A 23,248-nucleotide genomic window follows, 5' to 3' on the forward strand; every position below is an offset into this window, starting at 1 on the left:
ATTTCTTTTTACCCGTAGGCCTATGTACAATGGTTGGAGCATAAGAAACAAATGGAGAAAAAAACATTTTTGAAAAAATATATTTAATTCTCTGTCCTTTGTAGAGGACGCCAGGATAAAGTTATTCAAAAAAAAAAAAGACATAAAAAAGGCATGTATATGCAAAAACTTTTTTGTTCATTCACCAATCAGTTTTTAGGTTTCAGGTTGTTTTAGCCAAACTTTGTACAAAGATGATTCTTAACTATGTTATGAAAGATACACCTTAATGATTTGATATACTACATGTATGAAAATGATGCCCTGTTTCGTAACAAATAGTCATATTCTGATTTTAAACCCTATAACATTTTTCTGAGATGTTTATTTACGACGAACAATTTGAAAATTAGCCAGATTTAAATGATAATTACAAAACATTATCATATTTCCCTAAGAGCGCTAAATTTGATCATTCTGTCAATATCAGTCATATTTAAAGACCAAGGAGAGGGAGTATTTATGATCAAACCTCCAAACATTTGATATTTCTAAAAAGAGATGTGCTTTGTACAGGACATCCAGACTTAAAACTGTGGCATATGCTCTCAGAGAAATTCACTAAAATATAATGTCCTCTACAGAGGACAAAAGTCTATGCCTATAGGTCCCAGGAGGATATCACTTTACTACATATGTGTAATTTTTAGTAAATGGTGTCGTTATCATCTTGAAATTAAAAAAAAGTATAAAATACCTCTCTTGGCAATCTACTGTACATTTTTGGCGAAATTATAAAAGTAGTATGCTTTTTCAACAGCCAACTTGAATTTGCTGAGTTTTAAAAATTTTTTTATTAAACTTTGAGTACTGTGTGTCCCATAGATGTTTTTATTATTTAACGCTATTATTATAATTATTATATACAAACCCAATTAAAACTGTCTTGGAACCGTTGTACAATGTCTTCGTTTGTTCTTTACACTATTTCGATTACGAATGTTTGCATGTTCAAAACTACAATGATCTAAACAAAGAGTAAAATGCACTATATTGTGTGAAACTTATTTCTCAGTCTTGGCGCTATTTCCACCACAATGAGCAATTTCGCCCCTAATAAAGTTGTTTCAGTTAGTGTACCTGGTTACCAAGGAGACACCAGTGTCAGTGAAGAGCATGCTTGAGTTATTTGGGAATTAATACAAGTGAACGGCAGGTGGCGCGTGAGAGTTTTGAGGGAAGTGCTGGGGGGCGTGCGCGCGCTCTCATTATAGATTATTGGCTCTCTTATGAGCAGGCGTGAGCCTCATGAGGTCAACCGGTGTGGGTTTTTGACAGTCTCACGCATAAACAGAAAGACACATCCGCGTGCATTATCCTTCTCTCTCATCACGATTCACAACTGACTTCAAATCTATCTTTGAATCTGAAATCTGCATAAAACATCCAGATATTATAAACTAACGGTGAGTACAGCATTAAAGATCTTAATGAGAATGTATTTGTGGGTGTTATATTAGTGATAGAATTAAATACGTGTGTGATTGCTACTAGTTACTTGTGTTTACATGAGCCTAATTAGCGACCAAGCAATACATTCCGGTTGCTCAGGTTCTCAAGTGTGAAATGTGCGAACTAGTGCACGTCTGTCATAGGCATGTCATATAATTTAAAGTCTTTATCAAGTCAAAAATAAATCTTAGAAATATATTTAAAAGATTTAAAAATCCATTTGGATCAGTGTTTCGAAGAAGGGTTTTTCACCAAATAAGATATGCAACAAAAGGAAGAATTAAAGTTACATAGCCTACAGCTCTACAAATCACAAATGCAGTTGGTGGGTTTTTTTAATTGCCTGGTAACCCTAGCAGCAGCATCCCCGCGAGATTTGTAGTATAGACTGACGCGCACACTCCTTGCTTGCACTGATGATTAATGTCAATGACCGCGCGTAACCTTCCTCCCGCGTGCTGCTCGAGCCAGATGCTTCTCTGCCACGGGCACGGCAGCAGCGCTTGAGGATCGGATATTCGGTCAGCGGTCACATGATCGCATGGTTATCCAGAGCCAAGCCGTCAGTGGCTGGTCGAAGGTCTGACATATATAATGATGTCATTGTGGTCTTTCCTGTTTCAAAGGAAACTGCGCTTTTCCTGTTTGTGTGTGCCGAAGGAGAAATTTCCTGTTTCTCTAAGTGAAACTGGGAAATGTGTCTTGGGATGATGACAAAATTAAGGCGGAAAGAAAAAGTTGTATGACATCAGTCAGTATTTCACATGACGTGCTTAAGTGTAGTAATACACAGCTGGAACATTTGGTTTCTAGTCTGTTTTAACATTACCATTTTTTAAAAGCTTTTACTTTCAGTAAAACCAGTCACTGTTAAATGGACTCTACTATTTTTGTCATTACAAAAAGATTGTTCTTTTTCCTGCATTAAATAACAATATTCGCTGTGCACAAGGACAAAACAAGCACATCTCCATAGTTGTGTGCATATCGTTCTGTCATTTACTGTTGCTGCCAAATTACATTCACATCCATTAATCTCTGAGACATTTTTAAAGCAAAATGTAGCTTCCTGCTTCAGGACTGCTGAAGTTAAGATGTAAATCTGGTGATATACGTGCAGTTTCAACATGCCTGTGCTAAACTAAACTAACCTTTGGGGTCAGAAACCTGCACTTCACATATATTTATTATCTACAGTGAGGTTCAAAAGTCTCACCGCGCACCAAGGCTACATTATTTGATCAAAATACATTAAAAACTGTATGTGATTGTGAGATATTAGTACAATTTAAAAGAACTGTTTTCTGTTTGAATATGTTTTAAAATGTCATTTATTCTTGAAATGGTAATCTGAGTTTTCAGCATCATACTCCAGTCTTCAGTGTCACATGATCCTTCAGAAATCATTCTAATATGCTTATTCAGTGCTCAAGAAACATTTCTTAATATTATCGATGTTGAAAACAGTTGTGCTGCTTACATTTTGTGGATGCCATGAAACTTCAAAGAACAGCATTTATTTGAAATAGAAATCTTTTTTTAACAGTGTAAAGGTCTTTGCTGTGACTTTCGATCAGTTTAATGCATCTTTGATGAAGAAGACTATCAATTGCTTTAACTTCACAAACACAGGAAGCTTTTTACTGCTAGTGCAACAAATGAAGAGCAAAGGATGTGCAATTTGCACACCAGTGACACATGTAACAAGAACAGATCATCTTTGAAATTACACCAAACTTTCCCCACTACAATAATTTCTTTGTGTATGTGTCAATGGCTGAAAAAGTTCTTCCTTCCCAGAACCTCACCTCATTAGCTTTGTAAAAGAAACAAACAAGAAATACAGGACCGAGCTGTCAGTCACATACATTTTTCAAGTATTCAAAGACATTTTTTAACTACAATTAGGCCATCTAAGGCAGCTTAAGGTTTATTCTGACCTCATTCTGTTCCTGTTTCATCCCCTACTAAACTTACACAGCATACTGTATACACATTGATGTACTACTTTTATATTTCCCTAACAGCTCATTTTAACAGACATTTGCTTGCACATCTCTTTCCATATTTAGGTTTTGGTTTCTTTAGATGAGATGAACTCTAGCAGGTCACTTGTGGGTGCTCATGTGACGAAGGCGGCAAATTGGAGCAGAAAGCTCAAGTAGATCCATGTATGTCAATGCACGGCAGCACAATATCAGCATTATTATGGCAGTGTGTAAATGGGACAGATGTGTGTGGTGGGTTATGTGTCTATAGACTGATGTCAGTGCAGCTGTGCTGGCTTTTATAAGCTGATGTTTCACTCAAAGTTGCACTGTAGTAACCTCACAGCATCTGCATTGGTTTGTATGTATGAGAGTGGAGCGCACGTTTTAAAGCTCCTCCCCCCCTCCTTGCCTTCAGTGAGTTTATATGCCCATATATGGGGGATGAGATGAGTCTTGTGGTGTGAGAGATTTCAGCCAATCAGAGCACTAGGAGGGTTTTTGGGGAGAGGAGGGTGGAGGATACTGTAGGGGTGATGGTGCCGGTTGAGGGTGTGGTTACGGAGGAAGGGAAGCTCTGTGTTTGAAAATGAATGTGCTACATGCACATTTGTAGGGCGTGAGGAAGCGGCCATCATTTTGGAGTCAGACATTAAGGAAACAGGCATTTCAGCTTCTGATACAGAAAAGCCAAAGACAGAGCAGCGTTTTCCAGCCTGTAAAAATGCACTGTAAGTCCATTTTTGTTTTTAATGTTAAATGATGGTTTTATATGGAGTTAGTAAGTTGGTAAGGAGAATGGATGAATCACAGCCCTAAACACTGGGAGTTAGTTTCTAAAGCAACAGATCTGTGTTTGTGATGTGTGCATGATTATTGGTATTTGACTTGTTTAGATCCTAATGGATGTGAATTGTGATATGAATTTAGAGGCGTGGTATCGTTCATGCCGGGTGAGATGATTTTTGCATATGAGCGATTTGGTTTTAGTGGAAATATACATGCCTATATTTGTCAAACACAAGTTAAATAAATGAGAAAATGGCCATTGGAAAGTGTCCTCTTTATCCTCTTGTTATTCCGAGCAAGATCGCAGCTCTCTGTGCCGGCATACAGATGGTCATTTTTCAGGTGGGGGCTGAGTGTAGCCGACAATTGCTGCCAGCATCAGCTGTGGAAAACCCCTCCCTCTCCTGTCCTCCTGTTGAGTCCTGTATGTATTGTTAATGCTGGCCTGTACAGCACGGCGGAAACATCGGCAGTAAATTACAGGATGTCTGTGGTGTTCGAGGTGTAGCCGACATGGTTTGCAAAGCCCTTGTGTACATTCAAGGTGCTGCATTCATATTCTTTCATCATTCTGCTGGGCAGATGCAACTGTCGTCATAACAGCTGTGATTGTGTCTGAAAAATTGAGGGGGAAAATTAGGAAAATTTAAACCGAGCTTGTCAAATTGTGAGGTGTTTAGGATTTGAGAATGTATTTTATTATTATTAATTATCCATCCAGCTGAGGATTTGTTCTAGAATAATCAACCGAAATCAAAATATCATTATTAATAGTATATCAAGAACTCATCATCAACCCATCATGCTTGAATGAGTCATTCACTGTTTTGCTGGTGAATCATATTTAAATGTCTAGTTCTTTGACAGAAGTGTTTTATGATTATCAAGGCTGCATTTATTTGATCACAACTAAAACAGTAATATTGTGAAATATTATTCCAATTCCAAATAACTTTTTTTATTTTATTTTATTATATTTTAAAATGTAATCTATTCCTGTGATGGCAAAGCTGAATTTTTAGCAGTCATTACTCCTGTCTTCAGTGTCACATGTTCTTTTAGAAATCATCCTAATATATTTGTTGCTCAAGAAACATTTTTTTGTGGGAAATGTGACATGTTTGTCAGGATTTAAAAGAACAGCATTTGTTTGAAATAGAAATCTTTTGCATTATAATAAATGTGTTTACTATGACCATTGATTAATTTAATGCATCCTTTCTGGAACAAATAATTAATTCTTTAAAAAAAAATGTTCTAACGGACCCTAAACTGTTAGTGTAGATGTCGGATTGAGCCAGATGCAAATACACCAGGAGTGTTGACAGAAAGTCCCTCAGCAGTGCCAGAGTGGAAAATACAGGACTACTGGATCCCACAAGCACCAAAGATGTTGTTGTTGGACACCACATGGTTCTTTCTGAGATATATATATAGAGAGAGAGAGAGAGAGACGTTTTGAGATATGATGTTAAGTGAAGGATGACATTTCAGCCAGTTGAACATCAGCTGATATATTAGTCATTAGGACGGAAATATCATTCTTTTTTACCTCCGTGATTCTTTTGTTTTTGCTGTCACATTTGAAGGCCAGTAGCACTATATGAATGCAGTATATCACTGTAGAGTGAACATGGCCATAACCACATATTCACAGCTTTGGACTGATTAAGATGAGATAAAGAATTGAAGAGAGAATAAACTGAAATGTGCGGAATGAAGATATGTATTTCTAGGTAATGAAATGCCTGGTAGTATTCAAGCATCTGGAAATTCAGGTTTGTAACGTAAAGGTTGCTTGAGTTCAAAGCCAGATAAATGTCAAAACTAGCTTACAGTGGAATGTGGGAATCTTATGAATGTTCTAAAATACTGATCGGTTCCATCCTCACCCACCAGCTACAAAACACACAAGGGAACATCAGTCAAACCAGCAACAAGATGCAAAGTCACATGGGTTCATAAATCTCAAATGAACCCCTCCAAATTTTACTACAGTGCTTTGAGTTTCCAGACAAGGGAGTCTGTTTATGAGGATGTTATCAGGCGAGCTGACGTCAGCCAAGACGAGGATTTGCATCTGTTGAGTGCATGCTGAGAGTCAGTTGGGGCTGGACGAGGTTAGAGTCTGTAAGGATTGGAACAGGGAAGAGAAGAGGCTAAAGCATTCTATTAACCGAGTAAAAGACAATCGGGCATTTTTCACTATCACTAACAATGTCTTTTTTGGACATGTAAATCCAATGGTGTTCTTTAAAAAAACATGGAATGCCATGTAAATGGGTTAAAGAGGAAAAGGGGGTTTCAAGCATCAAAACAAACAACAGACACCCACTATAATGTAATTCTGTGTACAATAGTTTATATACCAATCTTGTTTATAGATACAATCGTGTCAGTACTACCACAGTACTTTTTGGGTAAGTGTTGCTCATAACTATAATAAACCACCATATTCATAATTTCATCCTTGAAAGCACCTAAAACCAAAACCTTTGTGCAAGAGGTCATGAAGCATGAGGCTGATGAATAGCACCAGGTTTGTTTTTCATGCCCGGGGTTTATTTTAGACTCTCTTTCACTTTGTTCGGTACATCGGAACGCCTGTTTTACTTTCCGCTGGCCATTTCTGAGAGTCATGCTGCCAGAGCTCATTACAGAAGGCCGGTAGCATCGCTGGCATGTGTTTTCATGGCAGCGGTGTGTAAAAACAACATGTCGTTCTAAAGGTGCCGAGGTCAGGCTTTGGAATGGAGAGGGCAGAAGAAAATAAAAGGGTGGGCAGCAATATTTTTCTGGATGTAGTGACGTGTTTCCTTTTTCCGGAAATGATTTTGGACAACTTGTTCCCAAAGTTTTATATAATAGTGAATGATCTTCTTTGATTGAAGGGGGAAAAACTGTTGATTTCATGTGGGGAAACCCTACTGAAAACAGACGTCTGTTTTTGAGCGACTAACTTGAGAGCATGAATCTTCTATTTTCATAAATAAATATTATGTAAAATAAACATTCATTTAATGATTTGTTTCATATATTTCTCAAGTCATTAAATTGTATATATTTGCTAAAGGCCACCCTTCTCTCTAGATATTGACATTAGGCATTGAAAAACTAAATCGGTTGAGTGCTACTCCTAACAATCTGTGTTTTCACATTAGTGACCACGTGTGAACCTACGGCCACGTCCACGTCCACCGCTGTAGTGATGGACCATGCAGGGGACGCGAGCCTCCTCCAGTCCTGTGGAACAGCAGACAGTCTCGCCTCCCTGGAAGATGCCACCGCCGAGTCTACAGCAAAGTCAGTTCCTTTTCATTTCTTGTTTTATGTTCGAATACACTTAACATGCGTGCATACTAGGTCAGGTCTGCAACGAAATTCCTATGGTTATTTATACATACGAGCTTGATAAACCACATTAGTTTTGTGTTTGTAAACATGAGAATGAAGGCATGTGTTAGCATTGTCATTGGATTAAAAACTGGTTGTATTGTCACTGGATGTTTGACTCTGCCATGCCAGATTCATTAAAAATAAAGATACATTTAACATAATGAATAACATATCAAATAAAGATTCATTACATCATCACTTTTTATGTCGTTTACAGTTCTTGTGTAAAGGAAGTAAAATGAAACAGTATGAAGGCAAAGGGTGTAAAATAAAATAATGAAAAAAAAATGAAAATAACTACTTGGTGTTATATTTTTTTTAGAATATATAATTTATTCCTGTGATGGCAAAGCTGAATTTTAAGCAGTCATTACTCCAGTCTTCAGTGTCATGTTATCCTTCAGAAATCATTCTAAAATGCTGATTTGGTGCTCAAGAAATGTAATTATTATCAGTGTTGAAAACAGTTGTGCTGATTAATATGTTTGTGGGAACTGTAATAATGTTTTTATATTACAGTATTTTAATATTGTAGCATTTTAAATAGAGATGCACCGATTCGATCGGAATCGGCCGATTTTCCTCATGATCGGCCCGGATCGGTGATCGGCCGGTCAGTCTCACTTCTTTCCGGTTCCGAGCCGATCCGTTTTGTCACCAGCGGCACAGGCAATAACGTCAGCCACGCATTCTCACTCTCTTCTTTCCGATGACCCCTTCTCTCTCACACACACGTCTCATTCGCTCCGGTTAAATAGTGCTTGTATTGCGCATTATTTTAGTCATTCCCGCAGGTTTCGCGCTTACACCAAAAGCCCGCACACCATCACTGATCTATATTAGTGGAGCGCTCAGTCTCAAACAGCTTGTGAGCCACAAATACCAAAATGAGTGGCTAACTGCGCTAAAACGTTTCAAATACATAAAAAAATATGTCAAAATGCCCGTTTTGGCGAGTATCCAGTTAAACACAGTCAGTTTTGGAACGTTAAAGAGTTGAGAAAGAGAACGCATGTTGTGTAACAGTATATTGGGTCCGTGGATAAACTCTTAAAGGAACCGCAGTCCAATATTCCTGCTGCTAGGGACCGCACTTGCTGCTGTCTGTCATGTTAATCAAAGAACAAAAGACAAAGAAAATCACTTTCTGCTCTTGACTGAATACGTTTTATAACTTTAATGGTAAGCATTAATCTGTATTTAATTTTTACAATAAAGACTATAGAAATTAAAGTAATCAAATGTTAAATAACACTGGATGTCTTATTTTACATTTTGATTACTTTAATTTCTGTAGTATTTCTTACCTGAATAAAAACTTAACCTGAAAAACTTAGTTTCAAAGCTCTCTTTATTCTATTGCATTTATTTGTGCTGTTGTTTGCAATTTTTTTTATTTGTTCTTATTTTATTACAAAAATCGGAAATCGGAATCGGCCAAGAAAATTGCAATCGGTGCATCTCTAATTTTAAATGTCTTTACTGTCACTTTCGATCAAATCAATGCATTCTTGCTGAATAAAAGTATGAAATTCTTTCCAAAAATAAAAATCTTAATCTTAAGACTTCATTTTAAAAGCTCTGACAACATTGGCATTGAATTTCACATAGATGAACAACTATGTCATATGACTTCGTCTAAGGCTAAAATTCACTGCAAGGCAATTGTAATCGACCCTTACAAGCATAAAAGGCCACACGTTTTGCATTATGGTGACAGACATTAACACTAATTTAATCTGAAGCTCACAGAATAATGTAAGTAATGTAATGTGATACTCATGGGTGTCTGAGAAAGAGATGAAACTATTTCAACTCCAGAATGCTGCTTGTCTGGAAAAGTCTGATTTCCTTATTACCTCACAGTGAGTCATCGGAGGAGGAATCCGCATGTTCCAGAGAAGAGCAATCAAATGCCAAAGTCGAACAGAGAATACACACAGAATCAGGTGAGATCACACACACTTGCTGTTTTACAAACACTCGCTAATCACTTTAAACTCACAAACACTTGGGTGAAAAGTCCAGAACATGTTCTCACTGTCTTGCATACAAACATACTCGCTTACTCTAGCTCATGCACACACATATGACCATAACCGCCATTTTGAACACAAGTCGTATACGTCTTTTTGAGGCCCCAAAACCACCATTTGTGCATTCAGTTCTGCATAACACAGATAAAGAGCAGAGCAATGGAAAGCTGGCCAGAGCACTAACCCACAACTTGCACCACAAGTTGTGTTGTGTTCATCACGAAAACTCTTATGTAACTTCAGCTTTACGAGAACTTGACATCAGTTGGGCCTTTGAGTGCTCAGCAGAGGAAGTGTTTGAAAAGGAAGCTGCTGTCCCTATGCAAACTAACTTCCCTTTCCTTTAGACGCATAGCATGACAATGGATGCATGACAGGATGACAATGTTTTTATAGGACATTTACAGTCACACATGAGTTTGTTTATAAAAAGTTACACAGTTGTCAATTTGAAAACAACCCATGTGTGAACTTCCAGAAGTTCCATCGCACTGCTGTGGTCTGTTGTGCTTGCATAAGATAACAGAGCTTTGAATGAGGTTATCAAGTCACATGACCTTGGATTACAGGTCAAGCTGCTGTGATGGCTTTGTTTTTCATTTCAAACAGTTTTGCAGAACTCCGCATATAGTTAGGGGTTTATCAGACTGATATTGCACAGGATGTTGTACAATGCTTCGGGTGACTTTCTTCTCCTTTCACGCGCAGCTGCAAAATCATTCAAGAAATATGTTAATATTATAATATTATTAAATGTTAAAGGGTTAGTTCACCCAAAAATGAAAATTAGCTTGTGTTTTACTTACCCTCGAAGCATCCTAGGTGTATATGACTTTCTTCTTTCAGACGAATCCAGTCAGAGTTATATTAAAAATTGTCTTTGATCTTTCAAGCTGTTTAATGGCACTCAGCGGGTGTTGCAGTTGAACAGTCCACAAGTCGTCAAATAAACCTCACGCATTCATAATAAAATGTGCCGCAGACGGCTCCGGGGGATGAAAAAAGGCCCCTTGTAGCAAATCCATGAGTTTTTGTAAGAACAATATCCATATTTCAAACGTAATAAACACTTTTCTCTCACTTCCGCTGGCTGTCATCCACTGAAGCAGTTCCGGCGGATGACGTAAGACGCGCGGCGTTGCGTGATTAGTGACGAATGTGGAGAGAGAACAAAACAAATGTCGGTCACGAATTAGAAGTACAAACCGAAGATTTGCAAAGAAAAATGTCGGAGGATTTTGATGTAAACCAAGAGGAGACTGGTTTTCCTTTGCTAAAGTAAGGAAACTTTGCTTCTTTTGCTCCTATTAAACAAACTCGCGAGACTAGCATATCTCAGAGGCGTGCGTGCTGCGCATACGTCATACGCCTTCCGCCGGAACGGATCCGTGTATGATAGATAACGGAAATGAGAGAAAAGTGTTTATTACGTTTGAAATATGGATATTTTTCTTACAAAAACTCATGGATTCGCTACAGGGGGCCTTTATTCATCCCCTGGAGCCGTCTGCGGCACATTTTATTATGAATGCGCGAGCTTTATTTGACGACTTGTGGACTGTTCAACTGCAACACCCGTTGAGTGCCATTAAACGGCTTGAAAGATCAAAGACAATTTTTAATATAACTCCGACTGGATTTGTCTGAAAGAAGAAAGTCATATACACCTAGGATGCTTCGAGGGTAAGTAAAAGACAAGTTAATTTTCATTTTTGGGTGAACTAACCCTTTAATAATATGTTAATATCAATGTTATTTTATATAATATTATATAAATCCAGTTAATATTATTCTCAGCTGTCTTCAACTATTTTGTAAATTTTTTTAGGTGCAGTGTGTAATTTTTGCACCATTAGCAGCCAAAGCAAGAATTGTTTCCAAGCAAGTAATCCAGCCATAAACCCTTGCCATTGGTGTAATGAACAGATTTAATTTTTGTTTTGAAGTGAAAAAATGACACGCTGCACCTTTAAATTTGAACTGTTCACAAAATAGTTGTGCTGTTTTCATGAAAATGGGGTGTGTCACTGTCTGAAAGAGTTTGCATACTGAAATGTGCTCTGCTATTGAAGCCTCATCAGAAACTCTGTGCTAGTGTGTGGATGAGATACTAGTGATGAATGGGATGAAAGTGTGTGTGAGTAAATGTCCTGATAGGGTGCCACTAAAACATTTGATTTAAAACATACACTGCGGCAGAAATTCTTTATCGTCTGTGCAAACGGAAAGACCACACAGACACTTCAGAAACAGCACACAGAAACACACAACAAAGATACTAGAACAGATTTCACTAACAATAAAATACCATGGTATTACCATGTTACTCTTTGAATACAATGGTTTAAGAATTTGTTCAAATTTGTTCAGCATCATGTTATATCTCAAAGTACTACCTACCCGATACCATAACTGTACCTTGTTACTCGTACAGAACTGTTTTAGGGGTTGTTCGGTGACAAATGTGTGATTTTAATGATAATCAGACAATACTGTGCAAAATAAATAGTTATTAATGACAATAAATGGCTGTTCCCTTTGTAGGTGCCACCGCTCGTCCCAACTCCCTCTCTCTGCCCGTTAAGGGCACAGATCTCTGGACTCTACACAGGGATGGAGAGGTGAAGCTGAGGATGGGTGAGTCCGGCCCTGAGGCTGAACCCCCCTTGACTGTGAACCAGATGTTCACTTCTACGGTCCAACGCTTTGGCAACTACGATGCGCTGGGCTGGAAAGAGGGAGAGCAGTGGAAAACCATGACTTACAATGACTACTACAAGACTTGCCGCACTGCTGCCAAAGGCTTCCTCAAGGTGAGGACATAAATCAGGTTTTTTATACTACTTCTGATTAAATTTTTAATGTAGTGAAAGTATATTTATGGTAATGCTACATTTTTTTTTTATTGTATTTTTTTTAAGATAACAACTATAAATTCATACAATTTTTGCTTTTCTAAAAAAAAAAAAGAAAACATTTTCTAAAAAGCTTTTCTAAAGCTGCTTTTAATAAAATGTCATAACCTGTTAGACTGATATGTAAATCAGTTCAATACATCACACAAAACCAAATGTGACAGACTGTCAACTAGCCCGAAACTCTTTCACACTGACCCTACACCTAATTACCATTAGGTAATATTGTTCAGCCCTAATTGTAATATAGTCGGCCAAGATCAGGTGAGAAGCATTAACAGTCTGAGTTTTGAGTCTAGCACCTTGGTAACATAACAGATTTGACCCATGGCTTTTTATTGTTTAGCAATCGAGTAACTCTAGTAATTTTCATTATCTTCTTGCCATTGCTGTTGAGATTATGGCTGTTTAGCATTACAGTCCTATCTAAAAGGACACTGTAATGTCTCTAATAAAAGGAATGGCTTTTGTGTCAAAGGTGCCTGATAACAAACATTTAAAAACTTATAAACGCATAAAACTGATGTAACTGTTATTGAGATCACAGACAGACCTCATGCAATTACTATTGTGTCCTTGAGTAAAGCATTTGACCTCAGGTTACCTCAGGGAGAAAGTGCCAGCAATTAGTGCTCTGTGTGAGAAGGCGTCTGGGACGTGTCCTGGTCCTATTTCACCACAATTTCAAAAGACAGAAATTAGAAATATTTTAAATCAATAAAATTAAGCCAATTTTTTAAATCATGTTTATTTTTTTCCCATTATGGTAATGAAAAGTCTTATTTATTTATTTATTTTCACATTAAAATAGTACGAATTAGGATAAATGTTTTAAAGTGGGCTTTACTTTCTTTATTCAAAATATATAATTTCATATTTTGTCTTTTGCTTTTGTGGTGTAATATGACCTGGACATGTTTTTGAATTGTGCACAACCCAGTCAGAGGCAGATTTTAGTCTCTCTTTCCAGCGGGAGGCTTTTGTTTATCGTCTTCAGTTTTTGCATGCCCTAGTCTTGGGATGAGGTTTAACTCCCAACTGGTCACGTTCTCCCTGCGGGGAACAGGACATCATGCCTGGCGGCCAATGTGGGCTGATTTCCATGGTTTTGTTTATGGTGAAACTAAAAAGGAGTGTAACTTGTCTGACTCAAACCCTGTGGGAGCGATTCAGATTGAGTTGTGTATACCCTAATAAACTCCGCATAAACTCAAAATAGAGGTGTTAGATGACAAGACATGCGTTCGGTATCTTGCCTGATGTGACTTTTAAATTTTAAATATGATGCAGCTTGGCACATTCATCCATATTCATATTAAAAAATAATAGAAAAAAAGACTCACAAAAGAATCATTATTTTAAACTGGATCTTTTTACTGATTCAATTGAACTGCTTTACAAAGTCTTGTTGCAAAACTTTGTTTGAGAATTGGATGACATTTTGGAGTTACTGAACTAGTGAACTTCTTAAACGGAGATAAATGGCAGTATTACACTAAACATTTATTTAACTGCAAAAAAGAACATGTAAATTGCCATGTGGGACTTCTGGGAACCCTTATGAGTGATGACTCAAATCATAAGACGGGCTTCTTCATCTTTTACATGTAAACAATACATTATGCTTAAAATGGGGCCTGCTAATTGAAATTTCGGTTTGAAATCTTAATGTACGAATGTACTTGTGCTAACTGTTTCTATATGTTCACAGCTCGGTCTGGAGCGGTACCACGGTGTTGGTATCCTAGGGTTTAACTCGGTCGAGTGGTTTATTGCTGACATCGGGGCTATTTTAGCTGGGTAAGTGTTTATTGTTAGGATGTTTTACACTTTATGAGTGTTCAAATCAATCATAAACATACATGCATTCTGCTGTCATAACTCATCATCAGCACATGGCCCGTGTTTGTCCCAAACAAAGCTTTAATCATTTCATCAGAGTCAAATAGTAGCTCTGCTGTGCCATAAACTGTCCAGCTGCCTTTATGACTTGAGTGAAGACAGATAAAGGCACAACCTGCACTTGTTAAACAGCATCACCTGAACCTAGTCTGGGTTGGTAAACATATAGGTGGAGTCAGAATGGTGGGAATGTTGTTAATGTTTGAAGATGTTTCCTGTTGTAGAACTGCTTGCCTTTTGGTTACAGCAATAACAGACTTGAGGATGTTTGTTGAGGGATTCTGTATGTCGTTGGCAGGGGGTTTGCTGTGGGGATCTACACCACCAACTCTCCCGAGGCATGCCAGTATGTGGCGGAGAACTGCCAGGCCAACATCCTTGTGGTGGAAAACCACAAACAGCTGCAGAAGATCTTGCAGGTAATGAGAGTGAAAGACCTATTTCCAAATGAACCTATCTAGAACCTTTTCTAAATAAACTCAGATCAGAACTTTTATCTACACTACTATTCAGAAGTTTGGGGTCCGTAAGATTTTATGCTGTAACATTATTTTTATGGCAATTAAACACATTGATGCCCTAAATTCTCATAATTGTAATTACATAAATACAAAAAATACCATTTAATTCTTACATTGCATTATTGAGAATGATTTCATACATGTTAACTGTCCTGCCTTTAGGTCAAGTCGGTATGATTTTATGAAGTATATAGATAAAAAATAATAAATACAAAAATACAATACTAGTCATTTAGCTGGTAATTCCTGGTGCCAATTCTCAGATCCTGAGACCGATCCTCAGGGTCTCTAGTTTAATCAGACCTGTTGATTAAACACATCCTGATGATCTTTTACTCTTTGTGTGTGTGCTTCATTTCAGGTCCAGGACAAATTACCGCACCTAAAAGCCATTATCCAGTACAAAGATGAGCTGAAAGAGAAAAGGCCCAATCTCTACACGGTAAATTTATTTTCAGTTCAGTTCTCAGACCTTAATCTTTCTGTTTTAATCCCCCTCAATTACTAATTGAAATCTGACATTTGCTATGTAAATATCCAATACACATAGTGGGCAGAGTTTATGAAGCTGGGCCGCGATGAGCCTGATGCTCAGCTGGATGATATCATCAGCTCCCAGAAACCCAATCAGTGCTGCACACTGATCTACACATCCGGAACCACGGGCCAGCCAAAGGGAGTCATGCTTAGTCACGACAATGTGAGTTGAATGCAAAACATAGCCCATATTTAACCCACAACATCCACAATACAACATTCCAAAACCTTTGAGCAAATTGTAACAAAAAACAACTCAAAAACGAGGGTTTACCTGCAATATAGAGTACTGAGTCACCAGTCATTCTCAGCACTAAAATGTTATCTCTCCTCCTGTAGCTCACATGGACAGCATTTGTAACTGGCCAATATGTGAGCCTGACAGATGCAGATAAGCTACAGGAAGTGATCGTGAGCTACCTGCCACTCAGTCATATTGCTGCACAGATGATTGACGTCTGGCTTCCCATGAAAGCAGGAGGAGTCACGTACTTTGCACAGCCTGATGCGCTAAAGGTATCCTTATATAACCTTTATGCCCGTATATACTTACCCTCATATTTATCAAAGAGTCCTGAAAAAAAAAATCCCAATTTCCAGAAAAATATTACGCAGCACAGAATTGGTCATAATCAATTCTGTTTCTTGAGCACCAAATCCACAATTTAGAATGATTTCTATAGAACACTGACTGAAGACTCGAGTAATGGCTGCTAAAACATTTTTAGCTTTGCCATCATAGGAATAAATAACATGTTTAAATATATTAAAATAGAAAAGTTATTTTAACTTTTAATATTTTACAATATTAGTATTTTATCAAATTATCAAATATCAAGTATTTTATAGTTTTTGATCAAATAAATGCAGCCTTGGTGAGCATAAGAGAATTCTTTCAAAAACATTAAAAAATCTAGTGTACATGTTAGTGAAGGCACTTCCTGTTTTCCTCCCCAATCTCTCTGTTTTGTGTACGTAAATGAAGATCCTTCCAAAGACAATCTTGTTAGTTTAAACCAACTGATTTTAAAGAGATTTTTCACTGAGTCTTTCGATGAAACGCAAGCCTTAGTCATGCAGCGCTCTCACACAGAAAGGCTTTCGTGATGTTCAGAAGTGTTTCATTTTCATCCCTTTCCAGAAAACAAGCCAAAGCTGTATGCAGATCTGCTGACATTTCATTAAAACGGGTGTATTATGTGTCTCCTGTGATCTGTAGAAGCTGAGCATGTGATATCTGTAGTGCCTCAATCAGTGGGTTTCAATGTAGCGCCACAGTGTTGTTTTACAATAGGGTCATTGATTTAGGATCACAGGGGCAGAAATTGACGAGACATACCTGCTCGTGTCACCTGACACAACCCTGGGTGTATCAGCTGATGTTGGCATGTACACGTGAACACGAACCCTATGGCAAACCATGCTGAGACTGCTTGGATGCGTTTTAATAGAAGTCACTGTATGTTCCAGGGTTCTTTGGCTAACACTCTACGTGAGATACGCCCTACTGCGTTCATGGGTGTCCCGCGGGTGTGGGAGAAGATGCAGGAGAAGATGAAGTCGATTGGAGCCAAATCATCCACTGTGCGTCGGAAGGTGGCATCCTGGGCCAAAGACGTGGGCCTGCAGACCAACCTCAACAAAATGGAGCTGTATGTAAATACACACACACACACACACACAAAACAAGGTAGAAACATTTAGATGCAAACAGGACTATCAGTCATTAACATATGACACCCATTTTTAACTAAATGAATCTGTAATTTACAGTTGGATCCAGAAGTCTGAGACCACATTGAAAATCTGGAATTCAAAATCTATTTTAAACCTGTTTTTAGGAAACGGGAATAAAATAAAACATTTATTAATAAAACATATATTTACTTATATTAAGAATTTTTGTGATGTCAGATTTCCAACAAAACATTTCAAATCAACTTTTCACCCAAACTGTTATTCTGCTAATATAATTTAATTAGAAACGATTTGTATTAAATTAGAAAGATGCCAAATAGAAGTGGTCTCAGACTTTAAGTCAGTTAAGTCATCTTAAGTGGAAAATATAAAATGCTATAAAAAGTCAAATATGGCTTCTTTATTGAAAATCTGGGATTAAAAATCTATCAACTGAAAAAGTAAATGCTACATAAGATGGCCTCTTTTACCAGTTTAGTTACGAATATTGATATATCAGTTAGTGACATTTTTTTTAACATGATATAATATTAGTATAAATTCTAGGCTATGTATTAATGGAGATGAATGGTCTTGTGTCCTCAGTAATGGCAACCTATCCAGAAAGCCATTAAACTATCGATTGGCGAAGCGTCTGGTGTTCCGGAAGGTTCGGAAGGCACTGGGGCTGGATCGCTGTACGAGGTGCTACACCGGAGCAGCTCCCATAACCAAAGACACGCTGGAGTTTTTCCTCAGTCTGGACATTCCTCTGTTTGAGCTCTATGGCATGAGCGAGAGCTCTGGACCGCAAACCATCTCACTGCCCGATGCCTTCAGACTCACCAGGTACTGAAACCTTCATTTGTGTAAAGCTAGTTTAATAATTTCAGCTTTAACGTTTAGTTTATTTCTCATTTGTATCTCTTTCTCAGCTGTGGAAAGGTAATTCCAGGCTGTAAGACGAAGATCTTCAACCCTGACGTTGATGGCAATGGAGAGATTTGTTTCTGGGGTCGTCATGTGTTCATGGGCTACTTGAACATGCCCGATAAAACCGAAGAGGCTCTGGATTCAGATGGCTGGCTGCACTCGGGTGACCTCGGCAAACACGACCAGGACAACTTCCTGTTCATCACCGGACGCATTAAAGGTAATGACCATCAATTGAAAACGGATTAAGTGCTTCCTCTTACTCACTGGAACTGAAACCACTGAGCAGTTGCATTGCGTAAGATTTTTAATTATAAAGTGGCCACAGATTTCAATGGGATTTAGTCTGGTGCATGTAATGAAGTTTATGTTTGTATCCCAGAACTGATCATCACAGCCGGAGGTGAAAATATTCCCCCGGTGCCCATTGAGGATGCAGTTAAAGAGGCCGTTCCGCTCATCAGCAATGCCATGCTTATCGGAGACAAGAGAAAGTTCCTCTCCATGCTGCTCACCATTAAGGTATCAGTACAGGGCAGATGACCCCAATATAAACCTCTGTGTCAAGGTTATCCACTATTAACTAGGGCTGCACGATAAATCGCATGAGATATTTAACGCGCATCTTGTCAGAAAAGCCGGTTCTGTAATCAGCGATAAATCTCCATCACCTGCGGGCTTTCACATTGAGCAGCATTAACTACACAGAGCACGATAAATCGCATGCGATTTATCGTGCAGCCCTACTATTAACCTAACCAGGTACAATGTGATAAAGCAACAAGTGATGAAAGCTATCTTATCCATAATTCAGAGCTTTTTTCTTAACCAAAATCACATTAGCTGTGTTTTTATTTTTTCTGTAGATGATTGAGACAAATTGATTGTTGCATTGTGCCTGCTTAGAAAACATTGTTAAAGGGTTAGTTCACCCAAAAATGAAAATTCTGTCATTAATTACTATGTACCTTAAATTGTGATCCGAAGATGAACGGAGGTCTTACGGGTTTGGAACGACATGAGGGTGAGTAATTAATGACAGAGTATTCATTTTTGGGTGAACTATCCCTTTAAGCATAGTTCATGACTAAAGGAAAGGTCTGTAACTTTGATTATCCAACATTATTGATTAATTTTTAATGGCGTTCTTGTGTAATCCTGACCGATGTCATGCTCTCCTGAACGTGAATGCTGTAAATCTAATCGGAACATCTCATCCAAGGCCTCTTACTCAGAGGGCTGGGTTATGTAAGGTTGCTGAGAGATAACACTCATTTTAAAGATGCATGAATACATTTCTACTACACTCTACTGAGATCATATCAGTATGATCAAGTGATTAATGCTCAAGCATTACCAATTTATAAACTTAAGAGCCGCTGCCAACTAGTGGACAGTGTGCGTAACTACATGTTCCGTGCTTTTCTCGGGATCACTGCGCCCCTTGGTGGCAACCAACAGTACTAAAATACTTTTACGTTTATAAATTGAAAAATTTAACTAGTTAGTGGTGTTTGCTAAGGAAACTTGGCACTAGTATTATAATATATACAATATACTTAATATATATTTATTGTTGGTCATACTAAACAATGAGTTGTAAATTTAGGTGTGTAATTTAACTTGTCCCGCATTGTGTTACTGATAAGAATAATAACTCAAATACACGTAGTTTGTTAGTACATGTGTGATATTACTTATCTAAGACATTGGATTTACAGTTTTTACCCGGTGGACATTAAAAAACTACAATGAGGGAACCGCGTCATTTCTAGAGACCAAATTAGAGAAACCCTAGCAACAGCATAGCAAGCATTCAGAACATCTTTGCAAACGACATGATTAAAAGCCGTCGGAGCACATTAGCAACCACATATTTGCCCCCTGGCAACCACCAACAACACCTTAGCATCATGCATGAGTGTTTTGCACACGCGAGCACAATTTAGTGTTAAACTGCGATTTATCTAAATATTGACGGGGAAACTTTTTAATAAAAGACATATTTAATTTAATATACATAACTTACAGTTAGAAAACGCTAATGACTTATTTTTTTTTTGGCTCTCAGTGTCAGGTTAACAATGAAACGGGCGCTCCCGAAGACGAACTGACTCCTGAGGCGGTGGAGTTGTGTCGTAAACTCGGCAGCAACTCCACACGAGTCAGCGAGATCGCCGGTGGCCGTGACCGAGTCGTATACGCGGCTATTCAAGAAGGCATCAACCGTGTCAATGAGAAAGCCACCTCTAACGCCCAGCGCATCCAGAAATGGACCGTTTTGGAGAAGGATTTCTCTATCCCTGGCGGAGAGCTGGGTAAGTTTCCTAGTAATGACCTTTGTGTGTGTTATTTATGGCTTTTATTTCTATTCTATTTAGAGGCTGTTTGTTTAGCTGTTTTAAACTCTCTCTCCCAGGGCCCACAATGAAGCTCAAGAGGCCAGTGGTCATGAAGATGTACAAAGACCAGATTGAGAACTTTTACAAAGAAGTCTTGACCCCAACCACCCCAGACAACCCTCTGCCTTCTAAATAGGTGTCCAACAAAAGGCCTTGTCACCCACTTAAAAGGAGACAAAGGGACTGACATGGTCTAAAACACACACACATAGGAACACCACTCAGACCTTGTGTTTTGCTTGTCCATTTTTGAGTTAATATTTGTTCAGGGTTTTGTAATTTTTTATTTCATACTGTTTACATTTTTCTGTATTATAGCAAGAAGGAAAACATGTTTATGTAACAAAAAGCCATTTGTGAATTTAAGGTTTTGATTTTTTGTGGTGATTTACTATTTATTTTCTTGCCTAATTATAATGAAGTCTTTTGAGCCATGTTCTTGATTTATATGTAAGTGCAGGTGATTTGAATGTCTGTGTTCATAGATAATTAATTTATGGTTAAATTTATCAACAAAGTTTGAGAAATCTTAATACCTAACAAGCAAACTTGCGCCTGAGGCATGACTGAATCCTTTGAGAAAAGCTTTTGGTTGTTGTGCTTGTTCGTCAATGGCACTGCTGCGAACTACTGCCACCAAAAACACTGTTTAAAGGAAACTAGATGTTTGCAGAAGAACATCCTCAAGACCTCGTTCTGTGTAGATCATTTAGCAAGAATCCTGTTCCATATAAGTCATAAATGTTTCTGTTTGTTTGCTTTTCGTAACCATTTGTTTGAATGTTTGTTTCGCTTATGCAGATGGTTATTTTGTCGTTTGAATTTTTTGTAAAATTAACCTGTTATATAGTGTAAATACGTTATTGCATTGGCTCTTCTTCTGTGGTCTTATTTGATGCTTTGCTGCATCACTCTGACAATCCTTAAAGTAGCACGATGTTGGATGTCATGCAGTCTAGTGTCAGCATGAGCTTTATGAAAAAACATTTAATCTGGACTGAGAAAAGCGGTTAATATTTATCTTATGAAAAAAGGGATGTGAAGGAGCTGGTGTGAGTAATAGATCTATTCAGAGGTCAGAATTTGATTCGCCAAGCTATGTTGCATTCTTCGCTTTGCATGTGCAATAAGGATATTTCGACCGAAAATGTAACTGATTATATTTATATTGTATACTGCATAGTAAAATTATTAAAATGCAATTTAGAAAAAGCATATGGGTTGATCAAAGAGGTCGAATTATCAAACTTTGGAAAGTTTGTGAATTAAGAAGTGCTATTTAATCAGTCAAGTGCTTAAACGTACAAAAAAAAAAAAAAAAATGTAACTGCAATCACTTAATGCAAATCCAAAGATATGATTTTTCCTCTGTAAATAGATTAGTTTTATCTCACTAAAGAGCTTTCCTCAAATACTGGACCTGTTACTCCAAAGTGTGTATACTCTCTGACTGCATAGCATGACCACAGCGAGGCCTTTTTGTAAATAGTTAGACTTTAAGTAAGTTGTGCATGAAATGAGACACATTGTTTGCTCGATCAGAATTGGTGAGAATGAAGGTAGAGCTAGTGAGTGATTTTCTTTCTTCTATCTGGGATATCTATTATGGTTAAATTAAATCAGCTAAATTACTCTTCTTTCATTTTCAAAATCCATTTGCATTTTGTTAAAAAAAATTAAAAAAAAGTTTATTTTTAGACAAAAATACTTTGATGATTTAATGTATGTCTGATCTAGATCTTGACAAGCATGAAGGGCACTCCATTTGGAAATGTGCAAACATGAACATGGAGTGAAGTCTCAGACTGAAAGGTTTGCCTGGTTTTACCTGACTCTGAAAACTCTTGAACTGAGTGACAATTTGTTGTGCGTAGTGTGATGTTAAGGGTTTCTGAAACATGCACGTCATTGTTGAAACTGGACTACAGAACATAGATGATTTTGGGAGATGGAACTCCAGGTTTCAACTTGTATGTATGTGTGAATTATCCCTTTACTGGACAATAAATGTGATATAACCATGATCAAGTCTTAAAAGTTCTTGTCCTTTGACTTGAATATTAATTGGTCACCAGTATCAAAAATAGCTTATAGGCATGTGTTGTGTATAGTGCCGTTTCAATAAAATACAGCTAGTAAATATTCTTCGAGATGTTTCAATGCTTCGGCTAATGATTATTTTTTTGGATCAGTTTAAAAAGAAAAGATCATAATTTGAAAAACTAGATCAGATGATAGACTTGTAATATGAATTAAGACAGGGTGATTTTAACCCTGTTAACATGATCTTGAGTTATCATTTGGCACCACAATGTGGATCAGGGCTTCATTAATGTGTAAAAAAAATTTTTTTTTTTTTTTTTTACAAATTAATAGAAATTATAAAACTGACCGTTTCATATAAATGATTTTTTTTTTTTTTTTAAACCCTGAAAAAAAAAATCTACAAAAACATTAAGCAGCACATAAAAAAATGTTTCTTGAGCATAAAATCAGTACATTAGAATGATTTCTGAAGGATCATGTGACACTGAAGACTAAAGTAATGGCTGCTGACAATTCAGCTTTGCTGTCACAGGAATAAATAACAAAAATAAAACATTAAAATACTTTTATTTTAAATTGGAATAATATGTCATGATATTACTTAATTTTCATCAA

The 23,248-nt window shown here is 37.5% G+C and overlaps 1 protein-coding gene across 2 annotated transcripts; it reads left to right on the plus strand.

Annotated features, from left to right (window-relative positions):
- The first annotated feature begins 1,291 nt into the window (after positions 1-1,291).
- LOC107750933 (long-chain-fatty-acid--CoA ligase ACSBG2-like) lies at positions 1,292-21,909 on the plus strand. 2 transcript variants are annotated; one of them, XM_016566523.1, is made up of 15 exons: positions 1,292-1,445; positions 7,430-7,571; positions 9,531-9,613; positions 12,245-12,513; positions 14,327-14,415; positions 14,816-14,936; positions 15,400-15,480; positions 15,589-15,738; positions 15,915-16,091; positions 17,046-17,227; positions 17,859-18,101; positions 18,188-18,405; positions 18,568-18,707; positions 20,257-20,503; positions 20,605-21,909. In XM_016566523.1, exons 2-15 carry the CDS (start codon positions 7,477-7,479, stop codon positions 20,721-20,723), a joined length of 2,214 nt encoding a protein of 737 aa, XP_016422009.1. In that variant the 5' UTR covers positions 1,292-1,445; positions 7,430-7,476; the 3' UTR covers positions 20,724-21,909. The 2 variants fall into 2 exon arrangements, with proteins under 2 accessions (XP_016422009.1, XP_016422001.1); XM_016566515.1 differs by lacking the exon at positions 1,292-1,445 and adding an exon at positions 4,061-4,210.
- Positions 21,910-23,248: the final 1,339 nt, after the last annotated feature.

Source organism: Sinocyclocheilus rhinocerous, unplaced genomic scaffold (genome assembly GCF_001515625.1).
Source record: "Sinocyclocheilus rhinocerous isolate Xijiao unplaced genomic scaffold, SAMN03320098_v1.1 scaffold2267, whole genome shotgun sequence".
Lineage (NCBI taxonomy): Eukaryota > Metazoa > Chordata > Actinopteri > Cypriniformes > Cyprinidae > Sinocyclocheilus > Sinocyclocheilus rhinocerous.

Coding starts and splice junctions, on each gene's coding strand:
- LOC107750933 (XM_016566515.1), top strand. Junction 15,481..15,588: donor AAAGGCCCAATCTCTACACG/GTAAATTTATTT, acceptor CAATACACATAG/TGGGCAGAGTTTATGAAGCT. Junction 17,228..17,858: donor AACCTCAACAAAATGGAGCT/GTATGTAAATAC, acceptor TTGTGTCCTCAG/TAATGGCAACCTATCCAGAA.